The sequence below is a fragment of the Anomaloglossus baeobatrachus genome, chromosome 3 (assembly GCF_048569485.1).
Source record: "Anomaloglossus baeobatrachus isolate aAnoBae1 chromosome 3, aAnoBae1.hap1, whole genome shotgun sequence".
Taxonomy (NCBI): Eukaryota; Metazoa; Chordata; class Amphibia; order Anura; family Aromobatidae; genus Anomaloglossus; species Anomaloglossus baeobatrachus.
This window is the reverse complement of record NC_134355.1, coordinates 325,799,151-325,812,596: the sequence shown is the minus strand read 5'-3', so window position 1 is coordinate 325,812,596 and position 13,446 is coordinate 325,799,151. Positions and strand designations below refer to the sequence as shown.

At 47.0% G+C, this 13,446-nt stretch overlaps 1 protein-coding gene across 1 annotated transcript in view; it reads left to right on the top strand.

The window, feature by feature from the left end:
• CDC40 (cell division cycle 40) overlaps positions 1-13,446 on the top strand; it is a 102,040-nt gene that overhangs the window by 34,651 nt on the left and 53,943 nt on the right. The window contains exons 3-6 of the mRNA XM_075338345.1: positions 1,543-1,672; positions 9,304-9,387; positions 9,616-9,755; positions 9,840-9,936. Of these exons, the coding sequence (XP_075194460.1) occupies positions 1,543-1,672; positions 9,304-9,387; positions 9,616-9,755; positions 9,840-9,936 (451 nt within the window). The remainder of the gene's footprint in view (positions 1-1,542; positions 1,673-9,303; positions 9,388-9,615; positions 9,756-9,839; positions 9,937-13,446) is intronic.

The following is a 13,446-nucleotide window of genomic DNA, read 5'->3' as shown; positions in this document are numbered from 1 at the left end:
AATGAATGGAGTGAAATACGCAGGTACCTGCGGAAAAGAAGTGACATGCACATTTTCTCAAGAAATTCTGCAGAAAGCATTTTCTTGAGAAAAAAAACGCAGTGTGCGCCCAGCTATTTTTTTCCCCATAGGTTTTGCTCGGAAATGTCTGCAGAAAGATTACAAACATTTCTCAAGAAATTTCCGCAGCAAAACCGCGGGTAAAACCGCAGTGTGCGCACAGGGCCTAAAGGCCCCGTCACACTAAGCAACATCGCTAGCAACATCGCTGCTAACGAACAACTTTTGTGACGTTGCTAGCGATGTTGCTGTGTGTGACATCCAGCAACAACCTGGCCCCTGCTGTGAGGTCGTTGGTTGTTGCTGAATGTCCTGGGCCATTATTTAGTTGTTGCTGTCCCGCTGTGAAGCACAGATCGCTGTGTGTGACAGCGAGACAGCAACAACTAAATGTGCAGGCAGCAGGAGCCGGCTTCTGCAGAGGCTGGTAACCAATGTAAACATCGGGTAACCAAGAAGCCCTGTCCTTGGTTACCCGATATTTACCTTTGTTATCAGCCTCCTCCGCTCTCACGGTCAGTGCCGGCTCCTGCTCTGTGCACATGTAGCTGCAGCACACATCGGGTTAATTAACCCGATGTGTGCTGTAACTAGGAGAGCAAGGAGCCAGCGCTAAGCATTGTGCACTGCTCCCTGCTCTGTGCACATGTAGCTGCAGCACACATCGGGTTAATTAACCCGATGTGTGCTGTAACTAGGAGAGCAGGGAGCCAGCGCTCAGTGTGCGCTGCTCCCTGCTCTGTGCACATTTAGCTGCAGCACACATCGGGTTAATTAACCCGATGTGTGCTGTAACTAGGAGAGCAGGGAGCCAGCGCTCAGTGTGCGCTGCTCCCTGCTCTCTGCACATTTAGCTGCAGCACACATCGGGTTAATTAACCCGATGTGTGCTGTAACTAGGAGAGCAGGGAGCCAGCGCTCAGTGTGCGCTGCTCCCTGCTCTCTGCACGTGTAGCTGCGTGCAGTGGTAACCAAGGTAAATATCGGGTTGGTTACCCGATATTTACCTTAGTTACCAAGCGCAGCATCTTCCACGCGGTGCTGGGGGCTTGTCACTGGTTGCTGGTGAGCTCACCAGCAACTTGTGTAGCGACGCTCCAGCGATCCCTGCCAGGTGAGGTTGCTGGTGGGATCGCTGGAGCGTCGCAGTGTGACATCTCACCAGCAACTTCCTAGCAACTTACCAGCGATCCCTATCGTTGTTGGGATCGCTGGTAAGTTGCTTAGTGTGACGGTACCTTAAGAGGTTTAGAAGTAAACCTTATGTGCTTTACATACAGACTTTAAATTAAAAGTTTAATTTCACAGCTCAATGTGCAGAACTGAAGGACTGGGGCCACCAAACCTATTACTAATAATAATTTATATTTATAGCGCCAACATATTCCATAGCACCTTACAATATTACTAGCAATATATTTGAAGTGCTGAATGTTTGGTTAAACTATTGATTGTGTGTATAAAATGATTTTGTCATTGCAGCTTGGACCCAACAATCCATTTAAAAGTCAGCAGATGGCTGCTCCGAGGAACATGCTTTCAGGATATGCAGAGCCAGCACACATAAATGATTTCATGTTTGAACAGCAGAGAAGAACATTTGCAACATATGGTAATATATAATACAATAATACAATCACTCTGTGAATATGGGTGAGAAAAGACACTTGTGGAAGCATATCTCCAGCATGTTTGTGCATGTAATAGATTCCAGAATTGACACGAATATACTGAGTGTGTTTGTGTGTGTGTGTAGATATATACCGTATGTAGATATAGATATATATAGATAGATCGAGATATATATATAGATATATATATATATATATATATATATATATATATATATATATATATATATATATATATATATATATATATATATATATATATATATATATATATATATATATATATAATTATATGTTATACATAAGTTGAGCTTTTATATATTAGATATGTATGTATGTCCGCTAATGGAATCCGCACCGTCGCATTTACAATCACGAAATTTTGTACAGACGCCTCATGTGACTCATGGAACGTCATAGACTATGTTTTCATGGGAAAAATTTAACCCCACGCTTTACAGTTACTCTTCAAAATCCTGCATCCATAAAACTGAATGGAGGTGGGAGCTACAGGCTATTAATAGCAACTGTCAGTGGTTGCTATAGTAACAAAATAAACTGTTAGTATAAGAAGCTTATGTGTGAGGTAATATGCTGTCGGTGGGGAGACTGATAGAGAGAGACAGAGAGACAGCCGGGGCAAGAGACAGCCGGACACACTGATACAAATACAGACAGAGACATAGACACAGAGACAGACAGCGACGCACAGACAGAGAGACTGAGAGAGACAGTTACTATCCCGGGCAAAGCCCAGGTACTACAACTAGTACATACATACATATATGTATATATAATGCATATGTGTATATATAGTTTTTAGTGCTATGTCAAGCTTGATTCTGATGTCCTTGGTCTATTTGGTCTTATCCAGTCTCTCCTTATTTATAATGCTGCTTATCACTGTACTTGAGGCCAGTTGTGAAATTTACTTTGAGTTTTGTTATTTTGCCAAATGTTATTGCCCTCTTTGTAAATGTAGCAGTTAAGACAGAAAATGAAAAAATTGTTTCTAAAGAGATGTAACACAAGCAGCTCCATCTGCAGCTCTCATCCCACAGCACTGTCAGCTCTGCTCTACTCTCCGCACACTGACCGTGCATTGGGATGATGGCTGCGTTGTGGATAAGTGATAACCTACAGAGTAGGTGATAAATGTAAACCGTCTGGGACCCACATTGATCACTAGAGTTGAGGGTGCTCTGTTCCTCCTCCCCTACATGTAGAAGGAGATTGGATGGGTCGGTGGATTCAGCATGGACCTTGCCACATCATTAAGTGTGATGGAAACTGGCAGTACAGTACAGCAGCCTCACAGTGAGGAGCAGTGGAGGATTTTCAGATTTCTGTTCTAGTGACTGGAGGGGTCTCCGAAAGCTTAGATTTATGATCTATCCTGTAGATAAGTAATGTTGTTTGTTGAAAGAAAAAAAAATGTATATCACAATGTTACAGCATGTTACTCACATTTCTTTGTCGCTCTATTGGGAGACCCAGACAATTGGGTGTATAGGCTATGCCTCCGGAGGCCGCACAAAGTATTACACTTAAAAGTGTTAAGCCCCTCCCCTTCTGCCTATACACCCCCCGTGCTCCCACGGGCTCCTCAGTTTTTTTGCTTTGTGCGAAGGAGGCAGACATGCACGCACAGCTCCACAGATTGGTCAGCAGCAGCTGCTGACTATGTCGGTTGGAAGAAAAGTGGGCCCATATAGGGCCCCCAGCATGCTCCCTTCTCACCCCACTCTTGTCGGCGGTGTTGTTAAGGTTGAAGTATCCATTGCGGGTACGGAGGCTGGAGCCCACATGCTGCTTTCCTTCCCCATCCCCCTCAGGGCTCTGGGTGAAGTGGGATCCTATCGGTCTCCAGGCACTGAGACCGTGCTTCATCCACAACTCCTGTGGAGACTGCTGGATAGGAGCCGGGTACCGTTCAGGGACATGGCCCTGCTACTTGAAGGTACTCTGTATCCCTGTGGGGACCGCGCACGGCAACACCTCAGCTTTGCTGGGTGTGCTAGTGCACCGGGGACCGCGGCGCTGACCGGGTTAAACTGTGCCATTACACACTCAGCGTCGCTGAGTGTGTTTATATGTAGGGGCTACCGCGCTAACCGCCGCTGCCATGGGAAACTGCGGCGCGGCTGGGACTTGTAGTTCGCCGGGGACTTCGGCGCCGGCCGCGCTTTTACGGCGGCCACGCTTATACTCGAGTCCCCGGCTTTCTTGCGGCCTAGTTTCCTTTTCTCCCGCCCCCAGCCCTGACAGGCAGGGGAAGGGCGGGACGCTGCACGGAACGAGCAGCACTGAGGGCTGGAGTATGATTTGCATACTCCACCCCCCTCACTGTGCACAGTGTGAGCACCAGTTCCCGCACTTTCTCGGCCACGCCCACGGCTCCCTCCTCTCGTCAGGACGCCGCAGCCATTCCTGTCAGCTCCTCCGACGCTGCAGAGAGGGACAAACCCTGGGAGACCCAGACACGGTCTCTGGTGGCCTCACAACCGCTTTAGGCGGGTGGTAAGCAGCACCTGTGGTGCTAGCCCCATGGTGCTGTAGTGTATTGATACATTATTTGTTTATAGTATATACTTTACACTGTATGAGCACAGTTCATTCTGGCTATATACCCTATTGTGTTACTCAGGGAAAACAATAGCATGGCGCCCACAAAAGGCAGGGGTGCCAAAACACAGACTTATTATGCTGCCTGCGCCGCTTGTACGACCCAGCTGCCGGCAGGTTCCACTGACCCTCATTGTGTGCAATGTTCGACCCCTGTGACACTTCTTCAGCCAGAGCCTCTGCTGAGAGGGGCCCAGGGGGAGCCACCTGTTGACACTGGGACGGAGTTTGCAAAACTCTCTGAGACTATGGCTAAGATACTAGAAGCCTTGCAGTCCAGGCCGGTATCTCAGCAAAGGGACTCTGTTGAATCATTGTTCCCTGGCCCCCCTCAGTTGGACCAACAATGTCCTCCCGGGGTATCTCATACATCCCAGGCTGAGGGTTCTGACTTAGACCCCAGCCCCAGACCGACTAAGCGGGCTCGCTTAGAATTTCCCTCGACATCATATCGTTCAGGGTCTCAGCGGGGGGAATCTCTGGTTGATGATGCGGAGACAGCTGATCAGGATTCTGATCCTGAGGGCGCTCTCAATCTTAATACTCCAGACGGGGACGCCATAGTGAACGATCTTATTGCGTCCATCAATCAAATGCTGGATATTTCTCCCTCAGCTCCTCCGGCGGAGGAGTCAGCTTCTCAGCAGGAGAAATTCCGTTTCAGGTTCCCCAAGCGTACACCGAGTATGTTTCTAGACCACTCTGATTTCAGAGAGGCAGTCCAGAATCACCATGCTTGTCCAGATAAGCGTTTTTCTAAGCGCCTTAAGGATACACGTTATCCTTTTCCCCCTGACGTGGTTAAAGGTTGGACTCAGTGTCCCAAAGTGGATCCTCCAATCTCCAGACTGGCGACGAGATCCATACTTGCTGTGGAAGATGGGGCCTCGCTCAAAGATGCCACTGACAGGCAGATGGAGCTCTGGTTGAAATCCATCTATGAAGCTATCTGAGCTTTTTTTGCCCCAGCATTTGCAGCCGTATGGGCGCTACAAGCTATCTCAGCAGGTCAAGCGCAAATTGAAGCAGCCACATGCACGGCCGCGCCACAAGTGGCATCCATTACCACCCAGACCTCGGCAATTGCGTCTTACGCTATTAATGCTGTCCTGGACGCTGCGAGCCGTACGGCGGTTGCGGCCGCCAATTCGGTGGTACTCCGCAGGGCCTTGTGGCTACGGGAATGGAAGGCAGATTCTGCTTCCAAAAAGCGCTTAACCAGTTTGCCAATTTCTGGCGACAGGCTGTTTGGCGAGCGTCTGGATGAAATCATCAAACAATCCAAGGGAAAGGATACATCCTTACCCCAGCCCAAACAGATCATACCCCAACAGAGGAGAGGGCAGTCGAGGTTTCGGTCCTTTCGGGGCGCGGGCAGGTCCCAATTCTCCTCGTCCAAAAGGTCTCAGAAAGAACAAAGGAACTCTGATGCATGGCGGTCTAAGTCACGTCCTAAAAAGACCACCGGAGGCGCCGCTAACAAAGCGGCTTCCTCATGACTTTCGACCTCCTCTAGTAGCATCCTCGGTCGGTGGCAGGCTCTCCCGCTTTTGCGACACCTGGCTGCCACAAATAAAAGACCGCTGGGTGAGAGACATTCTGTCTCACGGTTACAAGATAGAGTTCACCTCTCGTCCCCCGACTCGATTCTTCAGGTCATCCCCGCCTCCCGAGCGAGCCGAGGCTCTTCTGCAGGCGCTGCGCACTCTGAAGGCAGAAGGAGTGGTGATCCCTGTTCCTCTTCAGCAACAGAGCCACGGTTTTTACTCCAACTTGTTTGTGGTCCCAAAGAAGGACGGGTCTTTCCGCCCGGTCCTGGACCTGAAACTGCTCAACAAACACGTAAAAACCAGACGGTTCAGGATGAAATCCCTCCGCTCCGTCATCGCCTCAATGTCCCAAGGAGATTTCCTTGCATCGATCGATATCAAAGATGCTTATCTCCACGTACCGATTGCTCCAGAGCACCAGCGCTTCTTGCTCTTCGCCATAGGAAACGAACACCTGCAATTCGTGGCACTGCCGTTCGGCCTGGCAACAGCCCCACGGGTTTTTACCAAGGTTATGGCTACTGTAGTAGCGCTCCTACACTCGCAGGGTCACTCGGTGATCCCGTACTTGGACGATCTGCTGATCAAGGCACCCTCTCAAGAGGCATGCCAACGCAGCCTCGACGCTACCCTGGAGACTCTCCAGGGTTTCAGGTGGATCATCAATTTTCCAAAGTCAAATCTGACACCGGCCCAATCGCTGACATATCTTGGCATGGAGTTTCATAGCCTCTCAGCGATAGTGAAGCTTCCGCTGATCAAGCAGCAGTCACTACAGAAAGGGGTACAATCTCTCCTTCAAGGCCAGTCACACCCCTTGAGGCGCCTCATGCACTTCCTGGGGAAGATGGTGGCAGCAATGGAGGCAGTCCCTTTCGCGCAGTTTCACCTGCGTCCCCTTCAATGGGACATCCTACGCAAATGGGACAGTAAGCCGACGTCCCTCGACAGGACCGTCTCCCTCTCTCAGGCGACCAAAGCTTCCCTTCGGTGGTGGCTTCTTCCCACTTCATTATTGAAGGGGAAATCCTTCCTACCCCCATCCTGGGAAGTAGTCACGACGGACGCGAGTCTGTCAGGGTGGGGAGCGGTTTTTCTCCACCACAGGGCTCAGGGTACGTGGACCCAGCAAGAGTCCTCGCTTCAGATCAATGTTCTGGAAATACGGGCAGTGTATCTTGCCCTGAAAGCGTTCCAGCAGTGGCTGGAGGGCAAGCAGATCCGAATTCAGTCGGACAATTCCACAGCGGTGGCATACATCAACCACCAAGGCGGCACACGCAGCCGGCAAGCCTTCCAGGAAGTCCGGCGGATTTTGATGTGGGTGGAAGCCACGGCCTCCACCATATCCGCAGTTCACATCCCAGGCGTGGAAAACTGGGAAGCAGATTATCTGTCGCCAGGGCATGGACGCAGGGGAATGGTCCCTTCACCCGGACGTGTTTCAGGAGATCTGTTGCCGCTGGGGGGTGCCGGACGTCGACCTCATGGCGTCCCGGCTCAACAACAAGGTACCAATGTTCATGGCACGGTCTCAAGATCCCAGAGCTCTGGCGGCAGACGCCTTAGTTCAGGATTGGTCGCAGTTTCAGCTCCCTTATGTGTTTCCTCCGCTGGCACTGTTGCCCAGAGTGTTACGCAAGATCAGATCCGACTGCCGCCGCGCCATCCTCGTCGCTCCAGACTGGCCAAGGAGGTCGTGGTACCCGGATCTGTGGCATCTCACGGTCGGCCAACCGTGGGCACTACCAGACCGAACAGACTTGCTATCTCAAGGGCCGTTTTTCCATCTGAATTCTGCGGCCCTCAACCTGACTGTGTGGCCATTGAGTCCTGGATCCTAGCGTCTTCAGGGTTATCTCAAGACGTCATTGCCACTATGAGACAGGCTAGGAAACCAACGTCCGCCAAGATCTATCACAGGACGTGGAAAATTTTTCTGTCGTGGTGCTCTGTTCAGGGTTTTTCTCCCTGGCCATTTGCATTACCTACTTTTCTGTCCTTCCTTCAATCTGGACTGGAAAAGGGTTTGTCGCTCGGCTCCCTTAAGGGACAAGTCTCAGCGCTCTGTGTTTTTCCAGAAGCGCCTAGCCAGGCTTCCACAGGTACGCACGTTCCTGCAGTGGGTTTGTCACATCGTTCCACCTTACAAGCGGCCGTTAGAACCCTGGGATCTAAACAGGGTGCTGATGGTTCTTCAGAAACCACCATTCGAGCCAATGAGAGATATTTCCCTCTCACGACGTTCGCAGAAAGTGGTTTTTCTAGTGGCAGTCACTTCTCTTCGGAGAGTGTCTGAGCTAGCAGCGTTGTCGTGCAAAGCCCCTTTCCTGGTGTTTCACCAGGACAAGGTGGTTCTACGTCCGGTTCCGGATTTTCTCCCTAAGGTGGTATCCCCCTTTCATCTCAATCAGGATATCTCCTTACCCTCTTTTTGCCCTCATCCAATTCACCAATGTGAAAAGGATTTGCACTTGTTAGATCTGGTGAGAGCACTCAGACTCTACATTTCTCGTACGGCGCCCCTGCGCCGCTCGGATGCACTCTTTGTCCTTGTCGCTGGCCAGCGTAAAGGGTCACAGGCTTCCAAATCAACCCTGGCTCGGTGGATCAAGGAGCCAATTATCGAAGCTTACCGTTCGGCTGGGCTTCCGGTTCCCTCAGGGCTGAAGGCCCATTCTACCAGAGCCGTGGGCGCGTCCTGGGCTTTGAGGCACCAGGCTACGGCTCAGCAGGTGTGTCAGGCGGCTACCTGGTCGAGCCTGCACACTTTCACGAAGCACTATCAGGTGCATACCTATGCTTCGGCGGATGCCAGCCTAGGTAGACGAGTCCTTCAGGCGGCGGTTGCCCACCTGTAGGAAAGGGCCGTTTTACGGCTCTCTTACGAGGTATTATTTTACCCACCCAGGGACTGCTTTTGGACGTCCCAATTGTCTGGGTCTCCCAATAGAGCGACAAAGAAGAAGGGAATTTTGTTTACTTACCGTAAATTCCTTTTCTTCTAGCTCTAATTGGGAGACCCAGCACCCGCCCTGTTTTTTTGTGTACACATGTGTTCATGTTGAATGGTTTCAGTTCTCCGATATTCCTTCGGATTGAAGTTACTTTAAACCAGTTTATAATTCTTTTTCCTCCTTCTTGCTTTTGCACCAAAACTGAGGAGCCCGTGGGAGCACGGGGGGTGTATAGGCAGAAGGGGAGGGGCTTTACACTTTTAAGTGTAATACTTTGTGCGGCCTCCGGAGGCATAGCCTATACACCCAATTGTCTGGGTCTCCCAATTAGAGCTAGAAGAAAAGGAATTTACGGTAAGTAAACAAAATTCCCTTCTTTATCAATACAGTATTATTAGAATTGAGACTTTAACATTATTACAATTATAGATATTTACATAGTTTACATAATAATTGCATCATATTCACTTTCTGTTCCAGGCTATGCTCTTGATCCATCACTGGATGTTCAGGAAACATCCACAAAATATATTGGCTCGGTTGATGATGCTGAGAAGAATCAAGGTAAGAACATATATTGAGGTAATGTATTTAAAGATTATTTAGGCGACTCAACATTTCTTATCTTAATTTTTTTTAATCAAACCTGCACTCAAAAGTGATGACACCTTTATTGACATCTCTATTATGGGATCCTCTGTTACTGTAGTTTGTCACAAACCATCATCCAGCATCACACCTAGCTTTATATTGTTTATTGCCTTGCTCACCGCATTGTTTGTCCCTTTTTAGGTTTAACAGTATTTGAGACTGGTCAGAAAAAAATGGAGAAGCGGAAAAAGATGAAAGGAAGTGATGCTTCAGATATAGATGGCTTCTTGGGTCCTTGGGCAAAATATATTGATGAGAAAGATGTTGCCAAACCATCTGAGGTAATATTGACCCTTACGTATGCATGACAGAAACTGACATTAAACTTCACGACTGATTTAATGTGTATACTGCTTTGATTCTAGGAGGAGCAGAAAGAGCTTGATGAGATAACGGCAAAAAGGCAGAAGAGAGGCAAACAGGAGGATGATAAGCCCGCAGATGAGAAGACCATTTTACATGGTAACATATGTAGAAATATTCCCTTTCTAGTTTTCACTGAAGCCTTTTGCTACATAACATGCTAGATAATATAAAACCCTGAATTTATTAGTAAATGGCACTGCTATTTGAATAAGGATATGATTGTAGTGTAATGTAGAAAGATTTGCGGCACTCACCACTAATTCTGCTTATAAATATCTTTCTGCCTTATATGCATGGAATTTACATGTCTTTTGGCTGAACGCCTCGTATACTGACTCATAACCTGAAAAACATCAGATTCCTTATGTGCTTTTTATTAGCTTGCCATATATTCTGTGCTGACTATATAGCAGTGCAGACTAACATTACTTTTACTTAGAAACCATATAGATTGTTGTGTGCTATGCCCAGCATGATTTTAGATATCACGTAAAGGGAATCTGTCACCAGGTATATGCTACGCTATCTGAGAGCAGCATGATGTAGTGGCAAAAAGCCTGATTCTAAGGCCTAAGCCACACGGCATGGAAATTGGAGCGAGTGGAATGCGATAAAACATCGCATTCCACTCGGACCAATATTAGCCTATGTGCCAGCACCCATGAGTGATTATTTTCTCAGCCCTAATCAGACCGAGAAAACAATCGCAGCATGCTGCAACTGTAATGCTATCCTGGATTCTTTCGCACCCATTCAAGTCTATGGCGCGAGAGAAAAATCACACTGCACTCGCAGTACACCGGTGTACTGCGAGTGCAGAGCGAGAATGGCAATAGCCGGCAACGGAGGAGAGAAGGAGATAAATCCCTCCCCTCCGCAGTGCCGGCTCGCCCCTCCTCAGTAATGGCCCGTCCCCCACAGCTGAGGTCTGATCGCATGATCGGACCTCAGTCGCAGTGACACTCGCATGACACTCTGCTCCTGCTGTGCTGCCAGCGCAAGCAGAGTGTCATGCAAGGATCGCACTAGTGCCCCGTGTGGCCCCGGCATTACAATATATATCTTAGTTTGTTAGTTGCTGTAGTTTTTAGAAAATCACTTTTTTTTTTCTTTTTCTCTGAAAGCTGAGCTCTGTATAGTCCCACTCTCACCACTGATTGGCAGTTGTGCACACCGTGTATCAGCAGAAGCTGCCAATCAGTGGTGAGGGCATTGTTGGACTACATGGCAACATGTTTAAAAGTCTTCTTCTAGGTGATAAAATCACTCTTATCAAAATTACACCAACTAGGCCAGTAAGTGACACATCGCCTGAATCAGGGTCTCTGTACATTATGCTGCTCTCAGATTAGGTGACAAAAACCTGGTGACAGATTCCTTTTAACGTATGTTAAGTCATCCACAGTTTAATTAGATTATCCATTGTTTGAAAAGTCTCAGGAGACAAAAGTGTGTGTGTGTGTGTGTGTGTGTGTGTGTGTCTCTGTGTGTGTGTGTTGTTTTCTTTGCCATGACCCATAATTTAAAAGCAAAAACGCCACAAAACTTAAAATCACTCTGGCCCCTGAGTTTCACGGTACATCTTGCTTTGTAGCGCTCACTTTTCAGCATTCATATATCTATCGCAGGCAGGATTACATTGATACCTTTATATACAGTTATGCTCGAAAGTATTGGCACCCTTTCAAATTGTTCCAGAAAATGCAGTTTTTCTCCCATAAAATTATTACAATTACACTGTTATATGATTATTTCCTTTGTGTGTATTGGAACAACACAAAAAAGAGGGGAAAAAAGGAAAATTGAACATAATTTCACATAAAAAATGGGCCCGACAAAATTATTGCCACCTTTTCAAAATTATGGGTAAACAACTGTGTTTCAAGCATGTGATGATCGTTCAAACTCACCTGTGGCAAGTAACTGGTGTGAGCAATAAGAAAATCACACCTGAACCCAGATAAAAAGAGAAGTTGACTCAATCTTTGCATTGTGTGTGCCACACTAAGCATGGAGAACAGAAAGAGGAGAAAAGAACTGTGTGAGGACTGGAGAACCAAAATTTGTTGAAAAATATCAACTATCTGAAGGTTACAAGTCCATCTCCAGAAATCTTAATGTTCCTTTGTCCACAGTGTACGACATAATCATGAACTTTACAACCCATAGCACTGTAGCTAATTTCCCTGCATTTGTATAGCAGAGAAAAGTTTGATGAAAGGTTGCAACGTAGGATAGTCTGGATGGTGGATAAGCACCGAAATCAAGTTCCAAAGAAATTCAAGCTGTCCTGCAGGCTCAGGGTGCGTCAGTGTCAGTGCAAACTATTTGTCAACATTTGAATGAAATGAAACGCTATGGCAGGAGACCCATGAGGACCCCACTGCTGACACAGAGACATAAAAAACCTAGACTGCACTTTGACAAAATGTACGTGACTAGGCCAAAATCCTTCTAGGAAAACATCTTGTAGACAGATGAGGCCAAGATAGAGATTTTTGGTAAAAGAAAGGAAAAAGTCATCTCACCAGTCTTTGAAGTCCAGACAGCACAGATGGTTAATGTGCACAATCCAGCAAGGGAGGAAAAACATTCAATGAAATCCAGCGTCCAAAGGGCTTCTCAAGAGTGTAAACTTTGAATCCAAAAGTATTAAAAGCATTGAATGGAAAAAAATTGTATGACACCAGGTAAAAAGCAGAAAAAAATATCAAATGCTAGCAGCAGACATGTTTCGGACTAGGTGTCCTTATTCATTGCATCGGTATAATACATGCCAAAATATGCTGATGCGAAAATATTGTATATTGGCATTATTTGTTTTTTTCATTGGATTTAGGGGCTGGATAGGACATGAGGCATAACTCCATGTGTTATACCGATGCAGTGAATAAGGACACAGTCTGAAACATGTCTTCTGTTAGCATTTGGTGTTTTCTGTGTTTTGTACCTGGTGTCATACAATTTTTTTTATGCGATGCTTTTAATAGTTTTGGATTAAAGTTTATACCCTTTTTAAGAAGCCCTTTGGACGCTGGATTTCTTTGGATATATTTGGAAAAGCACATCATTCTACTGTTTACCGAAAACAGAATGAAACCTACAAAGAAAAGAACACTACAGTTACATATGGTGGAGGATCAAAGATGATTTAGGGTTATTTTGCTGCCTCTGGCACTGGGTGCCTTTTACTTGTGCAAGGACTCATGAAATCTGAAGATTACCAAAGGATTTTAGATTGCAGTGAAGTGCCCAATGTCAGAAAGCTGGGTTTGCATCCTAGGTCATGGGTGTTTCATCTGGACAATGAACCCCAAATATACTTCAAGAAGCACTCAGGAATGGATGACATGGTGGCCAGCAATGAATTCAGATCTAAATTTTATTAGACACCTGTGGAGAGATCTTAAAATTGCTGTTGGGAGAAACACTCTTCTAGAGCAGTTTGCAAAAGAGTAGTGGTCCAAAATTCCAGTCGAGAGGTGTAAGAAGCTTGTTGATGGTTATTGGAAGCAATTGATTGCAGTTATTTATTACAAAGGGTGTGCAACCAAATATTAACACCTTCACAAACTAGGACATGTATATATACGTCCTAAGTCTCCT